The following is a 27,700-nucleotide window of genomic DNA, read 5'->3' on the forward strand; positions in this document are numbered from 1 at the left end:
TTCTTACTGGGATGTTTGCTGAAATTACTGGATGTAGCACACCTTGAAAATCTTTCGCCAAACCTTTACCATTACCAAGGCAATAAACAAACAAACAAACAAATAAATAAATAAATAAATAAATAAATAAATAAATAAACATTTTAAAATGTGGAAAATATAAATCAGTTCTCAAAGTAAATCAGTTTTTTTCATACTCTACTTTCTTACTACTCAATGTATTTAATTTATGTTTATGACTTCACTGTAAAACTTTAAATGTTCACTGTAATTTTTCGAAAGAAAGATAGCATTTCTGTCATGATCATTAGCGATCTAGTAGCTGCAGATCGCTAAAGGACTACATATCTGCTATTTATGGACTACATATTCAGTCATGCAACACACACACACTTGCTCCAAGTCTCCACAGATTAGACTCCTGGTTACAATTTTTGAGTTACAGCTTTTCTCAATTGCTTTGGCACATTTCTCGAAACAGTCTTAACATTCTCTAAACTGTGAGTGCAAATCTCAAAACTGTTTGCTGGAACTTCAGAACTTTATTGCATGTCTGCAAAATCTAGTTTCTCTCCCAAAACATTACATTCATGCTTTAAAACCTACTTTTTCATTCATTTATTCATTTTCTTTTTGGCTTAGTCCCTTTATTAATCTGGGGTTGCCACCGCGGAATGAACCGCCAACTTACCCAGCATTTGTTTTATGCAGCGGATGCCCTTCCAGCTGCAACCCATCACTGGGAAACACATACACACTTATTCACACACATATACACAATTTAGCCTACCAAATTCACCTGTACCACATGTCTTTGGACTGTGGGGGAAACCGGAGCACCCAGAGGAAACCCACCTGAATGCAGGGAGAACATGCAAACTTCACACAGAAACGCCAACTGACCCAGCCGAGGCTCGAACCAGCGACCTTCTTGCTGTGAGGCAACAGCACTACCTACTGCACCACTGCATTGCCCCAAACCTAGTTATTGTGTCAGTAATTTGGCCAAGGCCACCGAAACATAAAGTGTATTTGTGATAGTGTGAGTTACACTGCTTAAAATGATTAGTTGTTTTTTCACCATGACAGTAAACCACAGAAATGAAGGTTTAAATAAAATACTACACAGAAAAAGTATGTGTATATTTGTATTTATAGAGTGCATTTCTTTGTATGAAAGTATTACATGTGAATTGCAATCTTGCTTGTTCAATTACTGTATTGCATATTTCATATTTCTTATGTTACCACAAATACACAAAAAAAACACAAAACAGCATTTATGAAAAAAATCTCTTCTTGGTGGTCATCCTGACACTTTTGTTGGCCTTGCCAGAGGTTACACGTCTTCCTATTGCTCTTCCACAAGCATGTTGCTGCAGTTCAGGATTGTGGAAGTTCTCCATTCTCCAAAAAAAAAAAAGATAGTGATTGTGATGTGGGAAATCTACATATTTCTGCTACAATATTTGGTTGGTTAAATACTGTGGATGATTTGCAATCAGGGGTCATTTACCAATTTTTCAGACATTACAAACAATGTCAATATCAAATATTTTAATTAAATTTGTGTATACAAGTGTTGATAAGTGAATATATTGTTTTAAGTGTGAAGGCTTACATGATGAAAAATGATTGAGAAGTTGTGAAGAGTTAGCCAGTTTAACTGAGAATCGACTCAACAGTTTTGATCAACAAGCCATTTTAAATTAGTTCAAACTACAGATAATTGTACTTACTGTTTGCTCACATGTGCCAAAGCACTTGCAATTTGCTTAAATCAATAAGAAATGCCACTCTGATGTGAACAATAAGCTAATTGTACAGAGATCTAAATTCATAGTTTTCAAAAATACAAATTTCATTAGAGAACTAAGCCAAAGCAAATACGAAAAACCGTAATACTTCGCTCTATAAATTGTTAGTGGGTTAATGTGGCTTGTCTATTTATTATGTGGCAAAGTATAGAATTATTCCACAATTTCTCCAATCACAATGGCATTTCTTTAGTACATAGCCAAACATCTGTCTCTAAAAATAAACTTTGAAAAATATCTTCAGCTTTTTTTTTTTTAATAAAAGTTCAACCTAACAGAGGATAGCAGTACTGTCTAAATGAGTGAAGACCCAATAATTCTGACTGGACGGGCAAACATGGCATGCTGCTGAGTCAAAGTCTGTGGATAAGAGCTGCCATTGCATGGTGCTGCGGTGCAGCTTTTTGATTTATGACCGAGCTCTGAAAGTGCTGCTCAATGGCTTTCCCCCGACACCGAGACTTGAGGAAAACCTATTAACTCATTTACAGCTACTTCTACAATAATCGTATCACTGAATCTTGAATAGGAAGAGACAGAAATTCTACGCTCTGTTCCAAAACTGTATTATACATAAGTAAATTACACCGTACTCTTCCTTTGAGGGGTCGTATAAAATTGGATTGGATTTGCCTTAATTGATGTTTTAGAAGTGTTTAATGGTTTAACGTAATATGACACAAAAGCCTTTAAGTGAGAATTACCAGAGAACACACTTGGATAATAGTGACCAATAAAAATGAAATAAAACTGAATCAAATCACACATAGTATTGCACATTGTTGCAGAAATAGAGAAAATATGTATCCTTTTTTTAGCACATACTGTAAATACATTACACAGCACAGCAAACATGGCTGGAATAGTCTCCTTTATGACACTCCATGAGCTTGTGACAAATGTGTTTAGTAATGACTGGGTTTGCAATTACATTTTGGTGGAGTACAGAGGACAATATCATATTAGGGCTTTCATAGAGAGGCCGCTCTCACCAGATTGAGGTCAAAGGTCATTTCTAATTGACTTGCTCAAATCTCTGTTCTGTAGTTTTCGAGTTGGTTTTGGTCATGCTGGGTTTTTTAAAGAAATGTTGTTATATATCTGTCTTGATTCTACAAATATAACATTTTACCAATTTATTATCAAACCAGAACCATACATTAATTTTCAGTATATTTATTATTATTATTCATTCATTCTCCTTTGGCTTAGTCCCTTTATTCATCAGGGGTCTCCACAGCGGAATGAACCACCAACTTATCCAGCATATGTTTTACACAGCGGATGTCCTTCCAGCCACAACCCAGTACTGGGAAGCACCCATACACTTTCACATGCACACATAAGCACACCATGGCCAATATAGTTTATTCAGTTCTCCAATACCGCATGTCTTTGGACTGTGGGGGAAATCATCTGAAGCCCCCGGAGAAATTGAGGAAGCCCATGTGAACACAGGGAGAACATGCTAACTCTATACAGAAATGTCAACTGATCCAGCTGGGGCTCGAACCAGCAACCTTCTTGCCACTGTGTCGCCTATTACTATTATTTTAACATTATATTATCACATTTTATTATTATAACACACATAATCATTTCCTTTGTTAACCTAAACATACATATTTTTATTTTTTAAATTAAATAAGAAGTTAGAACTTGAAGAAAATTGATCTAAATGTTTAATTTGTGACTTGTGTTTCTGCTGATTTATGAATTACAGCCTGTGCTTTTGTATTCTGTTTTATTTGAAATTTTATTTATTTATTTATTTTTGTTTTGTTTTACATGTATTTATTTAAATTATATGTACAGCAGGAATTTAACACATTATGTTTTTTCCTGGGAATATTTCTAAAAGAGCTGTTAACATGGAATTGAACCTGATTTTGGTGAAAAATAAAACAAAACAAAATTTGAAAAATTAGTTACGTGTAAGAACAATGAAATGACACAAGGAGAAAGTGCTGAACTACTGAAATGTATTTAATACTTTATATAAAAGGCTTTTTTAGTGATGGCAGCTTGAAGACGCCTCTCATATGGAGAATGAAGTCACATGAATTACTCAGGTGTAAGTTTTTCAAAGAGTTCACAGAAATCTTGATGGTTCTGTGGGTTTGGTCTATCAAATCTGATCTTTATTTTGTACTCTGTATTGGATTCAAGTCAGATGATTGGCTGGGCCATTCTACTGCTTGATTTTCTTTCTCTGAAAGCATTAGAGAGTTTCCTTGGCTGTGTTTTGGATCATTGTCTTGCTGAAACGTCCGCCCTGGTTTCATCTTCATCATCCTGCTAATGTAGATGTTGGACTGAAGCAGAAAATATTAATTTAGAATGACGAAGGGCAGAAAGTTGCTGAATAACTACTGAGAGATTTCAGCTGCTGTCTGGGCTTTCACTGCCTTTCTACACCTCCCTTTCTTCATGCGTTCATACTTTTTCCCTGTGTCATTTCATTTTATTATACATAAATTAATTTGTAAACTGATTAGTTTTGCTTTCTTTACATATGTGGATTTCTTTGGTTGTTACCAACATCTGGTAAACATTCCAAGTCAACGTCACCTTGAAAATGGTGACACCTTCAATACTTATTCTCCTGCTGTATTTATTGATTTACTTTTTTAACTCCAAAAGCTTGCTCTTGCTCACTGCTTTGAGAGTCAGTCTCACAGGAAAAAATACAGTAAGGGGAACACATATTTACTATTAACTATGACTTCAGCTTCATTTCACTAAAAATTAACTATTTGTTAATAATTAGGAAAGCAGTTTTTTAGTGGTTAAGTTTATACAGAGGAAGGTATGTCCTTTATGACTTTTTTTTGTCCAAGAGAAACATTTGCGATATGTCATGTGATAACGTCTGCAACGATATACACTGAGGAAAAACATTTAGCTTCTTACAGGATGCATTCCAGCAAGAAATAAAATGACAAAAATGCGTTCTCTTCATGTCTGAAACTCAAAGGCTGAGTGCTATTACACTATAATAAAGTTGAGCTTTTACCCTACAGGAAAGATGCTCGTCTTTTTTGACAACAGCATCCCTCACACTGGAAAAACAAAGTAATTTAGTCTTACATAACACTGAATATCCAGTCATCTTCATTTTAGCATTTCAGGGTAAAATACCAGAGTGAATCCTGACAGAACTGTATGTTCAAGACGAACCTTCGCTCTCTGACTGAGATGTGACTCATGTGGCTTACTTTACTATTATGGGGCTGAAGTGCCGTAATTATTTTATTATTTAACATGCATATTTGAAGAAAAAAAGATGCGATAAGCACGTAAGAAGAGCTGAAGGTTACACTTCTTGCCTCTTCATTGCAAGGAATAATAAGGCTACTCATCGTGGTTACTCTTTATAGGTTTGTTAGACATCAGCTTTAATTTGAAATGTCATTTATGCATCCCCAACACAATCTCACGGCAATTCGTAACTTTTTTTTTTAGTGGCTAATTTGTATGAATTTGTACGATCTAATTCGTACAATTTAGTACGATTTCCTCATCCTCCAATGACGGTTGGGTTTAGGGGCGGGGTTAGGTGCCAAGCCTCCTTTTTAAAATCGTACCATTTCGTACGACTGAACTCGTACGAATTCGTACGAATTAGCCACTAAACTGTCAAAACGTAAAATACTTACGTTTTCTCGTGAGATCAGGCTGGCATCCCTCGTAAACGTGAACAAGCAGTAAAAGAAATCGTATTTAATTTGGAAAGATGAAAACCAAAACAGCTAAAACAATTACCTCGATTGTCTTTCTGAAAGATGGATACATGGCATGAGTTTATGGGAGGCAGCAGGTAACAACAACAGGACCTTATTGATTGTGAAGCTCGGAGCTGTTTGTGTTTTCTGCTTTTGTCCATCGGAAATACAGTTTCGCATGATTTGGCAGACATGCTCTTGAACACTGTTATGATGGAGGTTAATAAAAGGAGGAAAGATTAGCATTGATGTTGACAAGGACAAAATGAGCTGACCTTCACTTAAAGTTTCAACTCTGGATTTCTTTACATTACTATTTGCTCAAGAGCAGATTCACTTTTAGAAATAAAGGTATAAGTGTTGTAACTGAGTTGGTACCTTTTTAAAAGTTGCACATTTGTACTTAGAAGGTCCATATCGGTACCTCAAAGATATATTAGTTTCTACAAATTACAAGAGGTACACATTTGTACTTTTTAGGTACTAGAATATACCCTTGAGGCTTTAATAAAGACCCTTTAGTTACAAACATGTACATTTTGAGATGGTACTAGGGCTACACAATTTATCATTTCAGCATCGATACTGCAATTTTACTGTCAGTAAAATTACATAAAATTCATAGTAAACGGTTTGTTAAATATGATACGCAATAACTTTACACATTTTTTTGTTGGCTGCATGGTTTACACTTTCATGTGTCTAGAGTATTTAGCAATTTATTTATTTATCATACACACATTGTACTAAAGCTCAGTCGGTACCTTAAAGTAGTACGCACTTGTATCTAAAAAGTCCATCTTATTAAATGTTCTCTTTCTCAGGGTTAAAAAACCAACCCCTTGACAGTTTAAGTACTTTTATTTTGGAGTGTAGATTGCATAACAGTTTTATTTATAATTTTTTTAAAAACTTCTATTTATATATAAATGTATATAATTTTTTACTATTTTTCAATTTTCCCCAGTGTATGTAATCTATAGGTTACTGGGTAATTCTTTAACTATGGGCACTTTTATGTCCTTTGATCATATTTCCAAAAATATATATAATTTATTTTAAATTCCTTTTTCTTTGTCAAACTAATAATAAAACTTACTTTTAAAATTTTGACTAGCTTTCTATTATATTTTTTCATAATATTCAACCTCCTTTTAGGTGTCAAAATCCCTGTTTTCACCTTGTCACACAGCCAGAGTTTAAAACTTCAGTAAAAATAACATTTTAAAATATTATTTATCTGGTAACTATTAATGTACCTTAATTAAGCACTAGTGCAATAAGTTAAATATTTTATAGTTATTAATGTGAGACTATTATCAATATTAATTTTTATACAAAATATAGCTGTCACACAGTATCAGTGTCATTCCACAACAGTGTAATGTTGCTTTAAAAGGTTTGTGTGAAAGATTGTTCAGGTGGTTTCTAAAAAAAATGAATAGTGACATCACAGCACATGTTCAAGATGGAGGAAATGTAATTTTTCATCAACAACTCATGGAGAAAAATCAAGGTAAATATTACTTGATAATGTGATATTTTTATTCTACGTTATTTCCAAACATGCTGTACCTTCAAAGGTGTTTTTAAAAACCAAACAAAATTAAGGTAAATGAGAGTATTTTGTAAACATGAAATGCTAGTATCAATTCAAAGCTAATCGGTGAAGCTATCTTTCATTTTTTCACCATAAACTGAAGAAATGTCTTTCCACCACACTGCCACCTCCTGAGCAAGTTTGAGCTAAAAGACCTGTTGCTATGACAACAACTCTTGGATGAGTTTTGAAGAACAAGACGATCCTGGATCGTGTCAAATCATCAATAAAAAATCCAGTTAGTTGAGTAATCCACATTCGAGGCACAGAACTCTATTTAATTTTTGTTTTTATACAGAATTTATAAGATTTATGCATAAAAAAAAGTGAAAACAAGATTATTTCAATTACCACACTGGCAGATAATTTAGCTTGTTTTAAGGAAAAACTCTTAATTGTGACTTATTTCTTCTGACGGTTAAAACAAAACAATAATTTTACTTGCTCTAAGAAAATGTTGATATTTTGACTATAAATGAGAAAGAAAATCATTTTTTTGCATTGTGATTATTCAATTTCTGTTCATGAATATTGTTAGAATGCCCAGAAAACCATCAAATAGAGCTATTCAAACTATCTTGTGAATACTTATTGCAGAAAAATAAAATATCACAATATCACATTTTCCAATATAGTGCAGCCCTACTACCTCAGTGACAGCTCTCGTACCTTTATTTTTGAGAGTGTTTATAGTCCAAATGGAGCTTATTCACAGCTACACTCATCTGTATGAAGTGATAGATGGTTCAAGGGGAAACGAGATAATGTTGTGTTATGCTGCAATGAACAGGCACAAGTCATGTAATTTTCATAATCATAATTGCAATCACTGACCATTTAGACTTTTTGAAGGTCTCTAAAACCAACTGCTTTCTTAAGCCAAACGAATGGCTCAAAGTTTAACGAAGTAATTTTCCACTCAATCTATCTGAATGGCCCTACAGGGCCCGAGCTGAATATGAACCGGCACATCTTCGCCAAGACACTCTGAGGAGCGAAATGTGTCATCATCCAGTAATTACACCCATAAAATCTCCAATATGACGCATCACACCGGCCAAAGTCACTTTTCATTATTTTGTACCTGTGCCTACGAATGGGAAGAGGTCATTATGCATTTAAGTGAAAAGGTATTGAAGGAAACCTATGAAAGCACAATAAATCTCGGGATGAAATGGCTATTCACAATCAAAACAGTTAGTGCGTCCTGTAGAAGCATGACTCATTTAGTTAAAGCTTTCATTTGATCAAATTGCTCAAATGCAAGCTTTCAGGCAAGAGGTTTCTTCTCTGTAATGGGTAGACTGAGCTCCTGAAATTAAAGTTTCCAATTTTACTTTGCTTATAAAAGACATTTAATTGTTTTCTGGTCTGTACCATGACTCATCATATACAGCTGTGTGGTCATCTGAAAACTAAAAGAAGATTTTTAACAGATCTTTTCTTCCATATCTGAATAAATTGCAAGAAAGGGACCAGGTTTATACAGTTGAAATAGTTGATGTAAAGTTGGTGTAAAAAAGTTTTATTTTTAATTTTACAGTTTCTAGCATAGTGCCTAACAGTGGTAGCAAATCCTAATCTGCTCCATAAATGCATATACACTCATTGGCCACTTTATTAGGTACACCTTTCTAGTACCAGGTTGGACCCCATTAATCCTTCAGATCTGCCTTAATCCTTCGTGGCATAAATTTAACAAGGTACTAGAAATATTCCTCAGAGATTTTGGTCCATATTGACTTAGCATTATGCAGTTGCTGCAGATTTGATGAGAATCTCCCGTTTCACCACATCCCACAGGTGCTGTATTGGATTTTAATCTGGTGACTGTGGAGGCCATCTGAGTACAGTGATCTCATTGTCATGTTCAAGAAACCAGTCTGAGATGATTCACACTTTATCATGGCGCATTATCCTGTTAGAAGTAGCCATTAGAAGATGGGTACACTGTTGTCATAAAGGGATGCACATGGTCAGCAGCGATACTCAAGTAGGCTGTGGCATTGACACAATGCTCAACTGGTACTAATGGGCCCAAAGTGTGTCAAGAAAATATCCCCCACAACATTACACCACCAGCAGCAGCTTAAACCATTGATACAAGGCAGAATGGATCCATGCTTTTATGTTGTTGACACCAAATTCTGACCCTGCCATTCGAATGGTGCAGCAGAAATGGAGACTCATCAGACCAGGCAACGTTTTTCCAATTTCCTTTTGTCCAATTTTGGTGAGACTGTGCGAATTATAGCCTCAGTTTGCTGTTCTTAGCTGACAGGAGTTTTGACCGGTTGTGGTCTTCTGCTGCTGTAGCCCATCCGCCTCAAGTTTCGATGTGTTGTGCATTCAGAGATGCTCTTCTGCATTCCTCTGACTTCTTGCATCAACAAGGCATTTGTACCCACAGAACTGTCGCTCACTGAATATTTTCTCTTTTTCAAACCATTCTCTGTAAACCCTAGAGATGGTTGTGTGTGAAAATCCCAGCAGATCAGCAGTTTCTGAAATACTCAGACCAGCTCGTCTGGCACTAACAACCATGCCACGTTCAAAGTCATTTAAATCACCTTTCTACCCCATTCTGATGCTCAGTTTGAAGTGAGAAGATCATTTTGACCAAGCTACATGCAAAAATGCATTGGGTTGCTGCCATGTGATTGGCTGATTAGAAATTTGCGTTAACGAGCAGTCGGACAGGTGTACCTAATAAAGTGGCCTGTGAATATATATTTAAAACTAAGTTTCTGACTTCAGAAATATGAGCTGGTAAATTAGTAAATTTAAAAGGTCACAAATATTGTAAATGCTGCTAACTTAAAGAGATCCACCAACAATGCAAATGTGATGACCATTTACTCAACCTCAAATGCTTTAAAATCAGTTTGAGACACAGAAAAAGATATTTTGAAGAATGTTGAAAATCAATAGCCATTTACATCCACAGTAAATGAAAAAAGAATAAGTCAGTGGCTACTGATCTCCAGCATTCTTTAAAATAAATTCCTTTTTGTTCAACAGAAGAAAACAAACATGTTCTGAACATGTGTAAGGAGAGTAAAACATGACAGTTTCGTTTTGATGTGAACTATCCCTTTAAATTAGTGTAACATTTAATGCTAAAGAGATAGGTCACACAAAAATACAAATGTTCTCATTTTTTCACCCTTAGGATGTTCCAAATGTATTAAAACTGTTGAAGACAAAATGCAGACGTTTTGACAGAATATCAATGAAAGTTGAAATAGATAATGACAGAATTTTCATTTGTGTGTGTGTGTGTACTACTCATTTACTTGAAAAGCCATGCTAAGTTCGTCACATTGTAAATCGTTGAAACAGGCTTGTGGATGCAAATCAATCAATATATTCTCTTTTAGATATGTGAAAACTGAAAAAACACAGCATGAAAGAAGTCCAGCAAGATCAAGCCTGAATTTTGATGAAGGAAAGGAACATTAGGTCACACACAAGATGCAACCTCAGCTTTGCTCATGTTGTTCGTTTTATTACGGATTCATTCTATTACTAGTCTGTAATACAGGCACACACTGCCCCCAAACTGTGTTAACATACAAATAAACATTACAGAATGAACTTTAAACTCATGACCATGAGGGATTAGAGATGACATTCTGCATGCATTACCTTAAGCTTAAACGAAAATGTCAGTGGCCCTATACTTGAGATTTATGGACAATAATATGTCGAGTAAATGGCTCCAAACACAACCTTTGTCACACAATACCTGAGTTAATGGTGTTGTGCTTCCTGTGTGTACATTTAGTTAAATGGACATCCTTTTCGGTAAGTAATGTGTATGAGGAGCATTTCACACAGAATACATGTGTTGTGGAAGGATGGTAGAAAACAGGCATTCAAATCAAGTTACAAGTCAAAAGACATTGATTTGCTTTCTGGAAGATTTACTCAGTTTTTACCTGGATTTGACATTGACTTAATGTCAGTTATCAGTTAAACTGTCTCTAAAAACACAAAATGGCCCGTTTAGAACTGAGAAATATGACATCTGATAACATTTTTCCTCTAATATGTTCTTCAATTTTACACTGACAGGAAATTAAAAGATCAAAAATATTGCCTTGTCAAGACTAGCAACAAAATTATCATGTCAAGTCGGTCACAGAAATAAACTTAAGCCTGATAAATGCTGTATAGAAATAATCATTGCTCAGTCAAAGCTGTTCTTGTGTTATTAACGGTGTTGTTGTGAGATCGGCTCATTAGATATGTCTTTTACTATTCATCTTGCAATTACATGTGTGGTGTTTGTTGACTTCAAAGTGATTGCTTATGGTGAACCTCCATTAAAGACGTTCAGGAAGAAGACAAAACAGACAGTGGAGACTACAAATGGCTTTTAATGGCTCTAGCCATACAGACAAAGATCTGATGTGATTCCTTTAGGATCGAAAACACTCAAGCATGTTTATTTATTTATATGAACTTCCAAAGATAGAATGCAATTTAGTTCCGTCAGTCACTGTGATGAGGACATTTACATAAAAAATAATCAATATACAAAATACAAATATACCTAAAATAACTAATAATTAACCTTTTATATATTTTTTTACTTAATGTGTGATAGTATCTATTTAAATAAAAATAAAAAATTAATGTTTTATTTTCTAAATATTATAGTAATCTATTATTATTAAAAATCACATTCAAATAATGAGTTTAAAAATCTCACATCATAAACTGCTTTCTCTCCTTTTTTTAATAAATATGAATGAGCGAGGTGTGTGAACAATTTAACATCCCAGAAATGACTGGAGTTTAGTATAGCCAAGCAGACACAGGATGTCAACATGACGCCAGACTCATGTTGTACCCCAACATGGTTGGGATGTTACATTTTGTATGGAAATGAAAATCATGTTGACGTCAGAATCCAACATCAGGCCGGCGTCAATGTCTATCTTAAATCAACCAAATATCAACATCTAATGATGTCACAGCTTGATGTTGTGTTTACGTTACCACTATGGCGTCTATCAGACGTTGGATTTTAGTTGCCATACCTGATGAATAAATGTCAGCATTTGATGTCAATATGACGTTGGTTTATGATGTTGGCTTGACGTTGGCTTTTGGTCACTTTCCAACAAAACCTAAAAATCAACCAAATATCAACATCATTTGACCTCAAAATAACGTTGTACTTAAGATGCTGGCTATTGAATTTTGGTCACCTGACATCCCAACCTAAATCTAACCTAATATTAACGTCTTATGATGTTGTGTTGCATGTTTATTTATTTATTTATATGAACTTCCAAAGATAGAATGCAATTTAGTTGTGTCAGTCACAATTACGAGCACATTTACATAAAAAATAATCAATATACAAAATACAAATATACCTAAAATAACTAAATAATAAACCTTATATATTTTTTATATTATAACCTTTAATGTGTGGTAGTAATTATTTAAATAAAAAAATAAAATAATTTATTAATGTTTTATTTTCTAAATATTATAGTGATCTATTATTATTTTTAAAAATTACATTCAAATAATGAGTTTAAAAATCTCACATCATAAACTGCTTTCTCTCCCTTTTTTAATAAATATGATTGAGCGAGATGTGTGACCAATTTAACATTCCATACATGACTGGGGTTTAGTATAGCCAAGCAGACACAGGCCATCGACATGACGTCAGATTGCCATTGTACCCCAACGTCGTGGGGATGTTACATTTTGTTGACAGTAGAACCCAACTACTAAAATCAGGGGCGTCCACACTCGGTCCTGGAGGGCCGGTGTCCTGGAGAGTTTAGCTCCAACCCTAATCAAACACACCTGAACCAGCTAATTAAGCTCTTACTAGGTATACTAGAAACTTCCAGGCAGGTGTGTTGAAGCAATTTGGAGCGAAAGTCAGCAGGACACCGGCCCTCCAGGACCGACTTTGGACACCCCTGACTAAAATCAACCAAATAATGATGTTACAGCTTGATGTTGTGTGGACATTACCACTATGACTTCTATCAGACGTTAGATTTTGGTTGCCATACCTGATGAATAAATGTCAGTATTTAACGTCAATATGACGTTGCTAAGATGTTGGCTTGACACTGGATTTTGGACACTTTCCAACACAACCTAAAAATCAACCAAATATCATTTGACGTCATTATTGGATGTCAAAATAACATCCTTAGATGCTGGCTGGAGCTTGAATTTTGGTCACTTGAAGTGGGAGGCTCTAACTGGGAGGGTTTACTTAAAAACATTTGCTATATGCAATCAGTAATTACATTTCATTTATTTTAAATGCACAGATTCAAAAACACTCAAGCATCTAATCAGTATTGGAAAATCCACACGGGTCAATGAAGGGTGATTTGGAACATTATGAAGTGATTGAGCCTCATTTTTGATGCAGAAACTAAAGATTTGATTGTGTGCTTGTGCATTACTTCAATACCGTCTATTCTATCTGTTGCAGTTCTTGTTACATATACTTGAATAACTCACTTGAATAGTCTATTTAAAAATGCATATAAAAATCTTCATTAGCATGATATTGTTTTTTTTTTTCCTTGCAGTGCTAGCATTTTCCTACATTAAAACTTTAAATAGCAGAGCGCCTGTTTGGCTGCCCACTACCTCATCAAACTATAATTACAAAAAAAAGAAAAAACACAAAAGCAGCAACTCTCCTTTGAAGGAAAAGATGGCAAATGAGTTTCTTAAAGATTATTTCTGTTCTGTGACAAATGCAATTAATGTTATTCAAGCAACTGTCATGTAGCAAGTAAATTAGAAATGTGGACAAGACGAGGACATTATTTTGTGGCACGTGGCGTCACTTCTGTTCTTGATCACCCGCTTACTTTTTTGGATGCTGTTTTAAAACAAAAAGAAATGGGTAACATACCATTAGATGAATCAAATATTGAAGAGAAACATGTATTGGTTATATATTCAGAATATAAAAACACCACAACTCATTACTCTCTAAAAGGAACTGCTTATTTTTTATGAAATAAATCTTCTACTCAACAATGCTGTATTGATTTGATCAAAAGTACAGTATACTGTATACTAAGTACAAATAAGTAAATACAATTATATATTTCTATTTCAATAAATATGTGACCCTGGACCACAAAACTAGACATAAGGGTCAGGGGTGAGATTTATACATTCTGAAAGCTAAATAAATAACCTTTCCACTGATGTATGGTGATAACATAGTATTTGGCTGAGCCGAGATACAACATTTTTTATTGAAGATTATCTTTACTTAAGATTTTATACATTTTTTTAAATTAAATAAATTTTAAAAACATGTCACAGTGGCGCAGTGGGTAGCACGATCGCCTCACAGGAAGAAGGTCGCTGGTTCGAGCCCCGGCTGGGTCAGTTCTGTGTGGAGTTTGCATGTTCTCCCTGTGTTCACGTGGGTTTCCTCCGGGTGCTCCGGTTTCCCCCACAGTCCAAAGACATGTGGTATTGGTGAATGGGCTATGTGCACACGGACGTTTATTTTCAGCCAGGCAGCCTCAGGGCTTCCTGTGAACTGTCTTTCCATTACAAAATTGTCATGTTTACAATCTGATTTCTTTAAAAATCAGCAATCTTCACTGCCTGTTAGATAAACGATTTGAAGTAAGCCTCAGATCGGACAAGAAGGACTGCATTATATTCCATTTCCCCCCGCCATGTCTTAATATAGATTTTTTTTTTTTACCTCAGTATTTTCAATTTCAATACCCTGTTGCTACTGACAGCGCTAGTGGTTACCATACCTGCCAACATTTGACTCTGAAAATCCAGGAGTCGTGGGGGGAGGGGGGTTGTGAGGCAGAAGCGGATGGGTGGGGATGTGTAGGTGCCGTGCAGAGAGCGGCACGCTTGAAATTACGAAAAATGGGGGTGGGGGGTGGACATTACACCAATGTCGGCAATCCGGGGGTGTTATACACTGTACCAAAAAGCTGAGGAGCAGAGGGGGTTAAATTTCTGGACTTTTCTGGAAGACAGAACAAAATGGGAGATAAGTTTAAAAAAATACGGGAGACTTCCGGGAAAAACATGAGTGTTGGCTGGTATGGTGGTTACAACGGTCTTTTATCTCATTTTATGCTTGAACAACTAAATGAATGCTTAGGTCTATTTAACTGAATATTTTGTAATTACATTATAACATTGATGCTGTAAAAACAACCTTGTGAAATTGAAAATACTCACATTAAGCTTTCACAGGAAGTTTATCGTTGGCTTTAATATTCCAGCTGTGCATAGAGCTCATTGGGTAAGTTAAATATTCCGTAGTGTATGGGTGTGAATGGGTGTGTATGGATGTTTCCCAGTGATGGGTTGCAGTTGGAAGGGCATCTGCTGCGTAACACATATGCTGAATAAGTTGGCGGTTCATTTCGCTGTGGCGACCCAAGATTAAGAAAGGGACTAAGCCAAAAACAAAATGAATGAATGAATGAATGAAATTTTAAAAATAAATATACATTATATTACATATTAAATATAGATATAAAATCTGTCATTTTGACTCATATAATGTATTTTTGGGTTTTCCCACAAATATACCCATGTAACCAGGGCCAGATTAGGAATACATTGGGCCCTGGGGCTATAGCAAACCCAAGGGCCCCATTTACTTTATTGCTACATCAAAGTATCTTATTCTTTCCTTTTTCTTTTTGCTGGAATTATTTTATTATTGTTGTTAATTTTCCAATTAATATTTTCCCATTTTCTACTATTTATAGTCTACTATATTTATAGTCTACTATATTGATTATAGTCTATATATTTGATCATAGTCTACAAGCATACATGTAATAAATGCAACATGCATAATAAAACTTCTAACAGGCTGACAAAAATCTGCAAATAACATTAGCAATACTTCCTAAACGCATAGTTTAAATATGCTTTATATGTTTAAATGTTTTTAGAACTTTAGCTGATCAGACATCAAGATAATAAAGACAACTTTAAATCCACGCTTCTAATTTCCAAAACAATTGGTATTGCTAGTCATTTACAGCAGACTTTAGCATCAGATATGGTGTCTGACGAAATATCCAGTGCCAATACTTTATAAAAATGACAGTAAGAGTCTGAAGGAATAAAGGCGCAAATTAAACATTGACAAAAAGGTTTGCTTTCTTTTCAGTTAGACTTATTCCGATTCAGTTAGACTGTGCATTATTGATAAATGTTTGTGTAGGCTATTTGATTCAGTAGGACTCGGTCTCAGTTATATAATACCTGCATATCTGAGGGAAGGTATTGTGTGGGCGCTCAGAGACATCGCTTCATTTGTGAGTTAATTCAGCATGTTTCCGTCTATCCGGCTTCTCTTACTGCAAGTTAATCAATAACGAAAAGTCTTTAAATGGTCATTTTTTGTCTATGGTTGATTGGTTAGCCTACCTTTGATTAGGCAGCCTAAGGCCAGCAGAGCATTGGTTTTGTGGTTCGAGGTCACATATTTTCAATTTCAATTTCACCTTGTGACCCAAAACTAAATTTTCAGCAGGTATTACTCCAGTAAAAAAATTCACAGAACATGTTTTATATTATAAATGTTCAACTGTTGATATTTTGTAAAAACCATAATACATATTAATTTAAGGATTCTTCATTGAATAAAAATCAATCAGTCCTCAGCTGACTAACAATGCAATCTCTTACAGTCTCTCCACACTGGTGAAAACAGCACCCACTGACAAAGGGAGCAATTTAACTGCAGAGAGTGGTTCAATTAAAGATGTGAACGTCAGCATATCCAGCCGTTTTTTTAAAGAAATGACAGCTCTTAACCTCACCAAAGTGCAGATAATTAACCTACGCTTTTCAGAAAGAACAGAGGAGACCGAAGATCCATAACTCCCAAAGGAAAACTGTGTGCCAGGACCTAATGGAACGTACCCCTCAGAACGTATGGGACTAAATTAAAACACACCGCACATAACACGAGCTCTTATTGTAATGATCTCAGAGGGGTACTGGATATCAATTGGATACAAGTCATGATTTCATTTCCATTCTCTTCAGATGAGCGGCAAAGCGCATGTAAAGGGATTAGATAAGAAAATACAGCTACCATTGAATTTCTGACCAAAAAAGACTCACCTCAGACACACAAAGACCTTCACAATAATGGGGTGCATGGTGTACCAATGTGCACACCTTATCAAATTACACCTCGGCACCTTTGCTCTCTAATAAGAGCATCTTTACCACTGCTATATCACACTTTAGGGCTGCATCCAAAAGAGCAAATAGGTTTCCCAAGAGAGAAACCAACTCCTAGTTTCTCCGTTTCAATGGGAGTAATTCTCAGACTGTGATCTAAGCTGATTTGTCTTTATTTCCTGGAACCTTCTTTTTTCAGAGTGAGGGGAAATGACCTGCGCTCTCAGAGATGGCTCGCTGAACTTTATGGGCTAAAATGATCTCAGTGTTGACATACGCTTAAAACAATCCCATATTTCAGGGAATAAAATCCGTTTTCGCAAGGACGCACCATTAAACACACGAAAGCACCTTTGGGCAGAAAATGAGGCTATACAAATAGAAATGAACACAATTATGTATGATGTCTTTCGCATAATAACATCGGTGTCATATACACGTAATGCACTGGCCATCTGTAGATCTATTTTGAACTAATGCGACTGAAAGTGTTTGTTTGGACTATTGTTACATTGATGCGTAAGTTATAGATTATGTGCACTGAATAAACAGATCACACACAATGTTGACGTTCACATTCAAAAAAATGTTCGAATTGATTCATGTAATGTAAATATGCAAGGTCCTGCCTGGTATCACAGCTTGACTAAACTGTAAACAGACTTTAATTCTCTTTGCTGTTGCACTGTACGGTATACAATGAGTTCTGCAAAAATATTATACAGTGTCATTTTTTTAACATCTATAAATTTATCAATTAAGATTTAATTATCAGTCTAATCAGCAACATTAATGAGACTGCTTACAGGGAGGATATACAGCATCTGGCCACTTGGTGCACAGACAATAATTTGCTGCTTAACACCACTAAGACCAAGGAGATTATTGTGGACTTCAGATAGGGACGAACAGGCTTACATGATCCCATCCAAATCAATGGGATGGCCGTTGAGCATGTCTATCATTAAAGTTCCTGGGGACCCACATCTCAAAGGACCTGTCCTGGACCACCAACACCTCCAGCCTGGTCAATAAGGCTTACCAGCATCTCTTTTTCTTAAGGCAACTTGAGAAGAACCAGCTGTCATTAGCTGTCTTGGTGAACTTCTATCGCTGCACAATAGAGAGCATCGTGACCAACTGTTTCACAGTCTGGTATGGAAGCTGCTCTGTTGCTGAGCGTAAGGCACCGCAGCGGGTGGTGAAAACTGCCCAACGCATCACAGGGACCGCCATCTTCCAGCCATCGAGGACATCCTGTTTGTGCTGAGCACGCAGTATTCTTATGGACTCCTCTCACCCTGCTCACAGACTGTTTTCTATCCCGCCATCCGGCAGGCGCTTCAAGCTCCCCCGAACAAAAACCAGCTGACTGAGGAACAGCTTTGCCCCCCATCCACTGACTCTTTTGCCCCCCTCATACACCCCCACAATTTCATCATAACTTATACTCCCCATAATCACTGCACTATTTAATATTTGCACATTTAAAAATTGCCCATATTCATCGGACTATCGGCATTAATTCATTCAATTCATTTTAAATTCCACACACCCACTGTACATATACATTTGTAATTATCTTCATATCTATTTGCACACTTCTGATTAGTAATAGCAACCTGAACATTTATTCATCTATTGTTAATCTCTGTTCATAGCTAATTCAACCTGTATATAATGTTCATAGTGCATCCATCTGTAAATATGACCATGGTTTTTCTGTAATTTCACATCATAACTTGTACCTATATACTGCACTTGCTGCTATTGCACTGCAGACCTAAACTGCATTTCGTTGCCTTGTATTTGTACATGAGTAATGACTATAAAGTTGAATCTAATCTAATCTAATATCAGTTATTACAGTAGGTATCCTTGTAAAGAACTTGCTGAAAATATAGGTTTGTCAGAACTATGCTGAATTCAGTCTAATGACTTTCTTTAGACACTGTAAATAATGCCAAAATAAATGGGTTTAGCAAGAAAATTGGAGTATGCTTAAATGCACAACAAGATGTGAGTTTTAATATACTGACAAATTATATTCCTAAATATGGGTTCTGAAAAACTCACTGCAGCACTGAGAGCTTGGTCCAGATCTGCAATAATATCTTCCTCGTCCTCCAGACCCACTGAAAGACGAATGAGTGTATCACTGATGCCCAGCTTTTCCCTTTCATCCTTACTCAGTGAAACATGAGGCATAGTCGCTCTGAAAAAGAGAAAGTGCACTATGGGAAAGAAGTGGATGAAATGTCTCCTCCAAAATGAGTTTTTGATTGATTCAGATCCATTTTTCCAGGATAAAAATCTATTTTTCCAGTATAAACCATGGTAAAATTGGACAAGGTTAGATATCAAGAAAGATTTAGCGAAAGATAATTCATTGATGTTATCATTGGCCATCTAGTGAATTATTTGTGAACAAAAGCATCACAAATCTGAAAAAATGACATTTCAAAAGCCTTGTATTATCCGTTTTTACTTTGCTTTTACACTGAAGGCCGCGTATTATAGTATGGCCTAAAGAAATGTTCAATTAATTCTCGCTGAATGACGTACACTGGATGCAAAATGTTCAGGCATCAAAAGCGTCGACTCTTTTAGTCTGTCGGTAAACATTAAAGTGCTTGCGCCCCCTTGTGGTCATTCGAAATGAGCACTCTTAAACCCTTTAAAATATATTTAAAGGGTTAAAAATAATATATTCACAGTGGAAATTTCCCTCAGAAGTCCGCCTCAGTACTTACGGAAGCTTTGCTAGACTCTCAATACCACCAAGACTTTCAGCAAGTGCAACCACCTGAAATTCAAATTACAACAATCAAAAAAACTTAAGATGTAAAAGATTTTTTAACAGTATGATGCTTTTAAGCACCTTCAGATTGCTGAGGAAGGTTGAGGCATGCTCAAGTTGTCCTTTGATGTAGAAAGAGATCATCCCAGAACAGCCTCGGCACTGTTTCTTTGCCAGCTCATGTTGAGGGTGAGAAGGAAGACCTGAAACAAATGACCAAGTGTTAATTGACATCAGTTATTTTATTAGCAAAATAGCTCAGGTATGCTGACGGAAAGAGCATTGGCACTATCAGTCCAAAGTTTGGAATCAGATTTTAAATATTTAATCATTTTATCCAGGAAGTACACGTTAAACTGATTAAAACTCATAATAAAGACTCTAGTGTTGCCTCTGTAATTGGAGCTATCTGTTCTAGTATTGTTTCTTTATGTAGAGGTCTTTCATACTCTAGGAAGGCATATTTTCTTCACCCTGCTGATACTTTGGCAAAAAAAAAATTTTTGGTTTATTTTTTTTTTTAGCAAAAAGAATAATAATAAGAACAGACGTCTATTATTCCAAAAAGGACTGGTTGTAAACCACATGTTATTTTCTATTGGTCTAAGTTTATTCACAATGTTGATTGGAGGAAAGTATGGGTATTACCTAATAAATATCTATTTACAAATAAAATCTAAGCCATCGCATTTAAGATACTACACAAATTTTACCCTGTTAAGCATTTTTAAGTAGATTTACTGAAGACATGGATGTCAATTGTTCATTCTGTTCATTATACCCAGAAACAGTACCTCATATTTTCTGGCATTGTCAGTATACACAAAGTTTATGGTAGAAGGTATCTAAATTTATAAATGATAAAGTTCTGCCAAATTTTCATTTACTGTTTGAATATGTCATTTTTTGATTTTTGAACTATGATAAGAAGTTGGAAAATGAAGCTTATGTTATCAATCTTTTGATTATACTTAAGAAGTTTCATATTCATTGTTGTAAATTTAGCAGTCAGAAAACTCTTTTCTCAGTGGTCCTAAAAGAACTAGAAATTTATATAAATACTATTAAGGAGAATACAAACAAAAAAGCTGTTAAATCTGTGTATTTGTTTGACACGTTTAAGTTATTGTGAGTTAGCAAGGCCTAGCGTTATTTGTAATATTATTCACTCATTCATTTTCTTTTTGGCTTATTCCCTTTATTTGTAATATTTTTTTTTCTTTATTTTATTTTACCTGTTGTTTTTGTACTTTTATATAACTGAGCAATTCCATGCAAAAGGTCAACCTTGCCATAAAATAAATTTTCACCAAAATACCGAAACTGTTTCTACGTTTTTTTAAGCAAGTATTTTGCAGTACTTAAAAAATACTAAAAAATGTCTCTGTCAAAGTTTCTAAACAGTTTTATTTGATTTGCCAAGTCTCACGAATGGCAATTTCATATCTGTCACATCCATAACGCAGATGTGTCACATCCATAACAAAGCTTTTTGCTCATAAATGCAAAAATATTAAATAAAATAAAATCAATCATGCTTGTTCTATAGTAAGCCAACTCTTACCCTTTTGATGATCATTTTTTTTTTTTAGATTAATTCAGTTTAATACACAGAAAGCATGTTGTATGCTCTAAACTTGCATACCTTTTTTTAACACAAGTTTATTTTCCTCATTTAAAGTACAAAAAATGTTTACAGATTGATATTTTTCTGCTCTCATAACTCTGTGGTTAGTTGTTTTGGAAAATATAAACAGATGTTTCAATATAATGTTAACATCTACTTCTATGTGAATTTATGTTTTGAGTTTTTACTGCAAATGTCATATCCATAACGCTGGAATTGTTTAACTCTATTATGCTTTATATATTTTTATATACACCTCTGGCATTGTTTTGTATATGTCGTTCATGCAATAATAAAAAAAAAGAAGATTCTAGCGTAGTGATGAAATTGTTTTTTTTTTTCATATAAATGCTATTCTTCAATGAATCTTCATGCAAATTAGAACGTTTGAAGTGTTTTCATTGGTGATAATCCAAATTTAGGTTATTTGTACTGAAAATATATAACATTCATCCAATGTAAACTTCGAACATAATTTGGAGTTAATGTCAGTGACCTGGGTAGATGACTCTGTCCACCCTCGGGTCGGCCTCGAGAAACTGTGCCACAGCCAGTGCATTCTTAAAGTGCTGCTTCATCCTCAGGTGCAGCGTCTTCAGACCCCGATTGCACATGTAACAGTCGAATGGAGACGGCACAGCACCGACAGCTGAGGGAAAGAGAGACAGGTGAAAATGTGCTACAAATTTAACTCAAGGTCCTTTTCAGAGTAACAGTCAGGATGAATCTGCATGAAAATATTACTGTAAACCGCTAAGAGAAAATCTTGTCAAAATGCAGTGAAAAATTCCACGAGGCTAATAGTTTCATTAAGGTGCTTACATGTCTGTACTGCACTCCAATAATGTGGAATACTTTATCGGTCCTCATTCAATTTCTGTTTAGTTTGATTATGACTTCAGTCAGGTTAAGGTAATCAAAAATGTCTGTTTACATGATAGATTTTTATTCAGAGTATTGTCTTAATGGTATTAAAATCAGAGTATTGGTGTCTATGTAAAGGTGGGAGGTGTGTGTTTAAAATAAAACAATCTAAGCAAAGAATGGAGTGAATTAAAAACTACATTATATACAGGATAACAATAAGTAAAGGAAAAAGAAATCGGACACTTTGAGATGAGGTATGTACTCCAAAAAAGTGATTAAAAGGAAAATTGGCATTTAACATAAAGCCATGAGAGGAAACATGGCAAAAGGGAAATAAAGGCTACAGATATTAAAACAGGATTTTACGTTCACCTGAAGACAAGTAACTTATACTGAAGAAAATTAAAGGCATTTTTCCTGTCTCTTAAAAAAGACCCCCAATAGGGGAGTGATAAAGGAACCACATTTCTTGCTAGATTTCCTTCTTCCCAGAAAAATGTCTGAACGTTTCATATTATGCCTCTCTCTGGCATTTTAACACATATCTTTTGCATATTTATGCAGATTATACAAGAGGAGATTAATCTTTATTAAATTTCAGTTATAAGTTTAGTGGTATCAATCATTGGTCTTGTAAATGCATGATTACAAATCAAAGCTGATCATACAATAGCAATAAAAGCACATTTTGTGTGAATTAAAGTTTTATATTTCATATTTGCATAAAATCTGAGATAAATGAAACTATTAAGATGCATCTATCCACATAATTATTCACCAAACTATGCCAGTATAGAGTAGTCATCAATAACAAATGTAGATTTTACATTTTATTAATGTACATAATACAATTTATCTGTTCTCTGCTGTTAGTACAAATAAATCAAATCAAACTCACACACCGGAGTCATAAAGAGAAAAGCTTTTACAGAAAATGTTGATGTTAAAGGGAGAGTTCACCCAAAAATAAAACTTTGCCAATTACATGCCCTCAAATGATTCAATACCTTTACGAGTTTCCTTTTTGTGTTGAACACAAAAAAGTTATTTTGAAAAATGTGAGAAACCTGTAACCATTGATTTTCGCAGTAGGGATAACAAATACTATGGAGATCAATGGTTATAGGTTTCCAACATTTCGTCACCTTAGAATTAAAAGGTTCTATCTGACATTTTTGTCAAAATTTAGTTTTTTACATATTCTTATTAAATGACAACTTATTTACATCATGTCGTGTTAAAATATTTACATTTTAATATTTTTTATTTAAAAAAACAGGACAGGTTTTATCCACAAAGTGGCTGTGAGCCAATCAGCATTTTGAATGCACACACGAGGACCAATCAGGATCACATTTCTTTGTCATTCCTCCGGACTGCTCCATTGTTAAAAAAAAAAAAAAAGTAATATATTAAACGTAAATTATTTTTATTTGTTTATATAGTCAGTGAAACATTTCACAGTGTGTATTAAACTTTGTTAAACAACTCATTTGCTCATTGTCTGATTTCTTTTAAAGTCTTTAAATTTGAGCCTTAAGCTTTGAAGGGCAAATAATTAATTTAATGCATGGGGTCTTAATTGCAACAATAAATATTACAATATTAATTAAATAAGATTAGCATCTGCACTGGACAAAATATTTAGCACAGTCTTGTATGGTTAATTTGATCAAGAAAAAAAATTTCATCCTAAAACATTAAATAAAATGTTATAGAAAGCAAACATTTAACTTTCTCAAACATCAACATATTGTTACAACACCAATTTTTGTTATTAAATTAATAGGCAGGCTGATTGTGTTTGTTAAAAAGTAATGCTTCTATTAATTATCTACCAGATAGAACCTTATAATTCCAAGCGGAAAATTACTTTTTAGAATTAGAAAGTTCTATCTGCTTTTGTGCTGGTTTTTTACCCCAATTTGCAAATGTAAGAGAACTTTAATCATTTACATTTAGAGTCTCTGTCATGTTCATGTATAAAAAAGAGAAATGTTACTCGCATATTGTTTGCTATATGGAATGCAAAAACTTTAAAGTTCAAAATCTCAAAATCATTTAGAACGAAGAAAGAACCTTATAATTCCAAGGTGACGATTTTCCGACAGGTTTTTGACAAGTAAAGAGTGAGCACATAATGAAAGAATTTTCATTTTTGGGTGAAAATGTTTGCATTTAATAGACTTTTTATGTCATGTTTAAAACACAATGTTTTCTATTTAGATGAAATGGCTTACCATTCTGCAAAACCTTCAGTCTCTTATAGAGGTCCTCGCGATTGACAGAAATCAACCCCATGAGAACATCGCTGTGTCCTGGAATTACACAGATCATCAGGTCATTTTAATTCTAAACTGTTCAATTTCAATTAAATATATGAACATCTAATTTATACTATTATAAGCTTATACCATTCATATATTTTGTTGCGGAGCACATGCAGATGTCTGCTCCGAGTGCAAGGGGGCGCTGTTTCAGGGATGAAAAATATATAAGAAATATTTCTATTTTAATCACTTTAGTTTTATATTTATTTACATCTGGATTCAGTATAAAGAAATTATCTTTGCCCATGAATTTCTTAAAAATGGAACAAGTGTTGTACTTTTTAACTTTATGTTGCCTGATGTATTTAAATTAGATTTATAGATTAGTTAAAAGCAACATTGGCTTATGACTGTGCATAAATTAAGTGTTTGTACCTGGAAGTAGGGTGACATGAAAGTGTTGTCCACAACAACAATTGTGTCCTTATTGTGCTTATGGACAATATCTGCACAGGCCTGGATGTCCACAACCTTCAATGTAGGGTTTGTGGGTGTTTCAAACCAAACCATCTGTCAAAAGGGAGATATTTAATACCATATTTTAGTTAAAGAGGTAAACCCTAGTGGTAAAATTTAACATACAAAAAAATTAAGGCTTAACTGTGAATTTCCAAAAATGTCAAAGAAACATTTTAGGACATCATTAGATTCTTGGAAAAAACGTTCCCCACTGTACCTTTGTATTTTGTTTCAGAGCTGCTTTTAGCTCCTCCAGCTTTGTGAGGTCAACAAAAGATGCATCAATGTCAAATTCTGTAACTATTTCTCTGAAATATTCTTTAGTCCCTGGTGGAAAACAAACAAATAAATGCACTTTCAGAAACAATTCAGCTCTTCACACTTTTAATGTAATAATTTTTTAACATTAATTCTGTAGGAGCCACAACCCACCTCCATATATATCATTCATGCACACAATTCCATCTCCATGCTTTAAAAGATGTGTGATGGTCGCAGTCGCTGCTATTCCAGAGGCAAGAGCAATGCCTATCAGCAAAACTCAAAGTTAATGACAATGTCATTTGTACACACAATATAAAATGTCTGCTTTTGTTTTGGTGAAGGACTCACAGTATTTTGCACCATCCAAACAAGCAACAGCTCTCTCTAGGCAGTTTCTGGTGGGATTACCAGTCTTAATATACTCATATCCCTTCATGGGAAAAAAATTAAACATTAAAAAGAAAGTTGAATTCATAATACTACACAAAAACAAATGTTCTGAATTGTGAACATACAATATAAAATATGAGAGAGATGCAAATACATATTCAAAGAAAATGAGTTTAAAAAAACATTAAATATAATGTTTGTGGCATTTGACGGTGTGTAACTTTGATTATTTACAGGATAACAATAAGCAATTGGACAAATCTGACACTTTGACATAAGGTATACCAAAAACAATGATTCAAAGATTCATTCCTTGGATTTACACATTTAAGTTGTTTGCTAAAATTTTGCAGACATCATTTTGTTCAGTGTACATACTCCAAAAAAAATGTTAAATAGTAAAAGGAAAGTTACATTTTACATAACCTCGTTCTAAGCAATGAGACGTTGTAACAAAAGGTAAATATCGTCAAGCGTTTTCACAGGTGACCATTTGACTTCAAGCATCTGGCTTTTCTCATGACGTGTTGAGTAAATATTCAGTTAACTTGCAACATCTTAGATGATATTACTGTAACCACTGTTTTGAAAGGGTTTCCTTTTTTATCTCTTGTCTGGTTCAAAAAGTCCGTGACTGATAACTTCCAGTCGCTAAGAAAGCAAACGAAATTAACTCATAATTTAAACCAAAAATTGTAATTTGCATTACAAGTCGCGCTGATATTTAAGTCATATTTAGTTAAATGAAGTGGAAACTAATACCTCCTCAGTCACGCTGCTCAAAATAAATCTCCCTGTCTATGCTCACCTCATGTTTTCCGGGGCCGTGCTGTTTAAAGGTGGTGGCCAGTGAAATAGGAGGCACTACGGCCATAGAGCTCCACTGCTCGGGCTCTGAACCAACGTGGATCGCATTTGTGGCGAATGACTTGAGGAGTGGCTGGAAACCGGCATAGCTGTCCTTCTTCGTCTCTGAAGACATGCCTGCACCTGACGGTGATATGCTGTGTCCTTTAGGTTTGCAGGAGAAACAGTTTATATCAAAATTCGGCAAAATAAAGTTCACTGGCGATTAAGACGAAGGGGGCGTGCTGGACCACGTGATCAGCTGTCTTATGTAATAAAAACAATACACGCTTCAGTGAGTGCTTTCTCCACAGTAGAGGCCAAGTTTAATTGTTAACAGTTAGGCCACGTTTTAGATAAAATCCAACCATGCATCCATCCATCCATCCAACTATCTATCTGCCTGCCTGCTTGCCTACCTACACTATGCTAATTATTAATTTGTGAACTGATGACCAATGACCATTTTTATCGCATCATTAGTGTAGTAACACATTTCAAGATGAATTCACTTGATGGCAGCTTTTTAAATAAAATGTGCTTTGTAATAGTTACATAATTCCTTACAAGCATTTTTAAAAACCTTGTTCCACAGAACTGTCGATTGCTTGATTCTGATTGGCTGGTAAACATATGAGATGTGCATTTTATTGCCAGGTGTGTGATTGAGAGTGTATGGGTGTTTCCCAATGATGGGTTGCAGCTGGAAGGGCATTTACTGTGTAAAACATATGCTGGAAAAGAAAATAAATGAATGAATGAATTATTG

The 27,700-nt window shown here is 34.8% G+C and overlaps 1 protein-coding gene across 2 annotated transcripts; it reads right to left on the bottom strand.

Moving 5' to 3' along the window:
- Positions 1–1,271: 1,271 nt before the first annotated feature.
- On the bottom strand, positions 1,272–27,189 carry cthl (cystathionase (cystathionine gamma-lyase), like). Of its 2 annotated transcripts, none has more exons than XM_056460148.1 (12): positions 26,894–27,189; positions 26,044–26,125; positions 25,864–25,959; positions 25,649–25,758; positions 25,348–25,482; positions 25,057–25,114; positions 24,883–24,960; positions 22,272–22,424; positions 20,230–20,351; positions 20,102–20,154; positions 19,425–19,563; positions 1,272–1,407 (listed from the first exon to the last, which is right to left on the bottom strand). In XM_056460148.1, the coding sequence occupies exons 1-12, from the start codon at positions 27,065–27,067 to the stop codon at positions 1,384–1,386; spliced, it is 1,224 nt and encodes a 407-aa protein (XP_056316123.1). In that variant the 5' UTR covers positions 27,068–27,189; the 3' UTR covers positions 1,272–1,383. The 2 variants fall into 2 exon arrangements, with proteins under 2 accessions (XP_056316123.1, XP_056316124.1); XM_056460149.1 differs by lacking the exon at positions 1,272–1,407 and adding an exon at positions 13,842–14,025 and having other exon boundaries at positions 26,894–27,188.
- Between the last annotated feature and the right edge of the window lie 511 nt (positions 27,190–27,700).

The sequence above is a fragment of the Danio aesculapii genome, chromosome 6, assembly GCF_903798145.1.
Source record: "Danio aesculapii chromosome 6, fDanAes4.1, whole genome shotgun sequence".
Lineage (NCBI taxonomy): Eukaryota > Metazoa > Chordata > Actinopteri > Cypriniformes > Danionidae > Danio > Danio aesculapii.

What these genes read in the sequence shown, in the direction of transcription:
- cthl (XM_056460148.1), bottom strand. Translation starts at nt 27,067, where the DNA reads ATGTCTTCAGAGACGAAGAAGGACAGCTATGCCGGTTTCCAGCCACTC. An exon ending in CATGAATGATATATATGGAG is followed by an intron (nt 25,759 to 25,863) that starts GTGGGTTGTGGC and finishes GTTTTCCACCAG; the next exon opens with GGACTAAAGAATATTTCAGA. An exon ending in ACTGAAGGTTTTGCAGAATG is followed by an intron (nt 22,425 to 24,882) that starts GTAAGCCATTTC and finishes TCTTTCCCTCAG; the next exon opens with CTGTCGGTGCTGTGCCGTCT.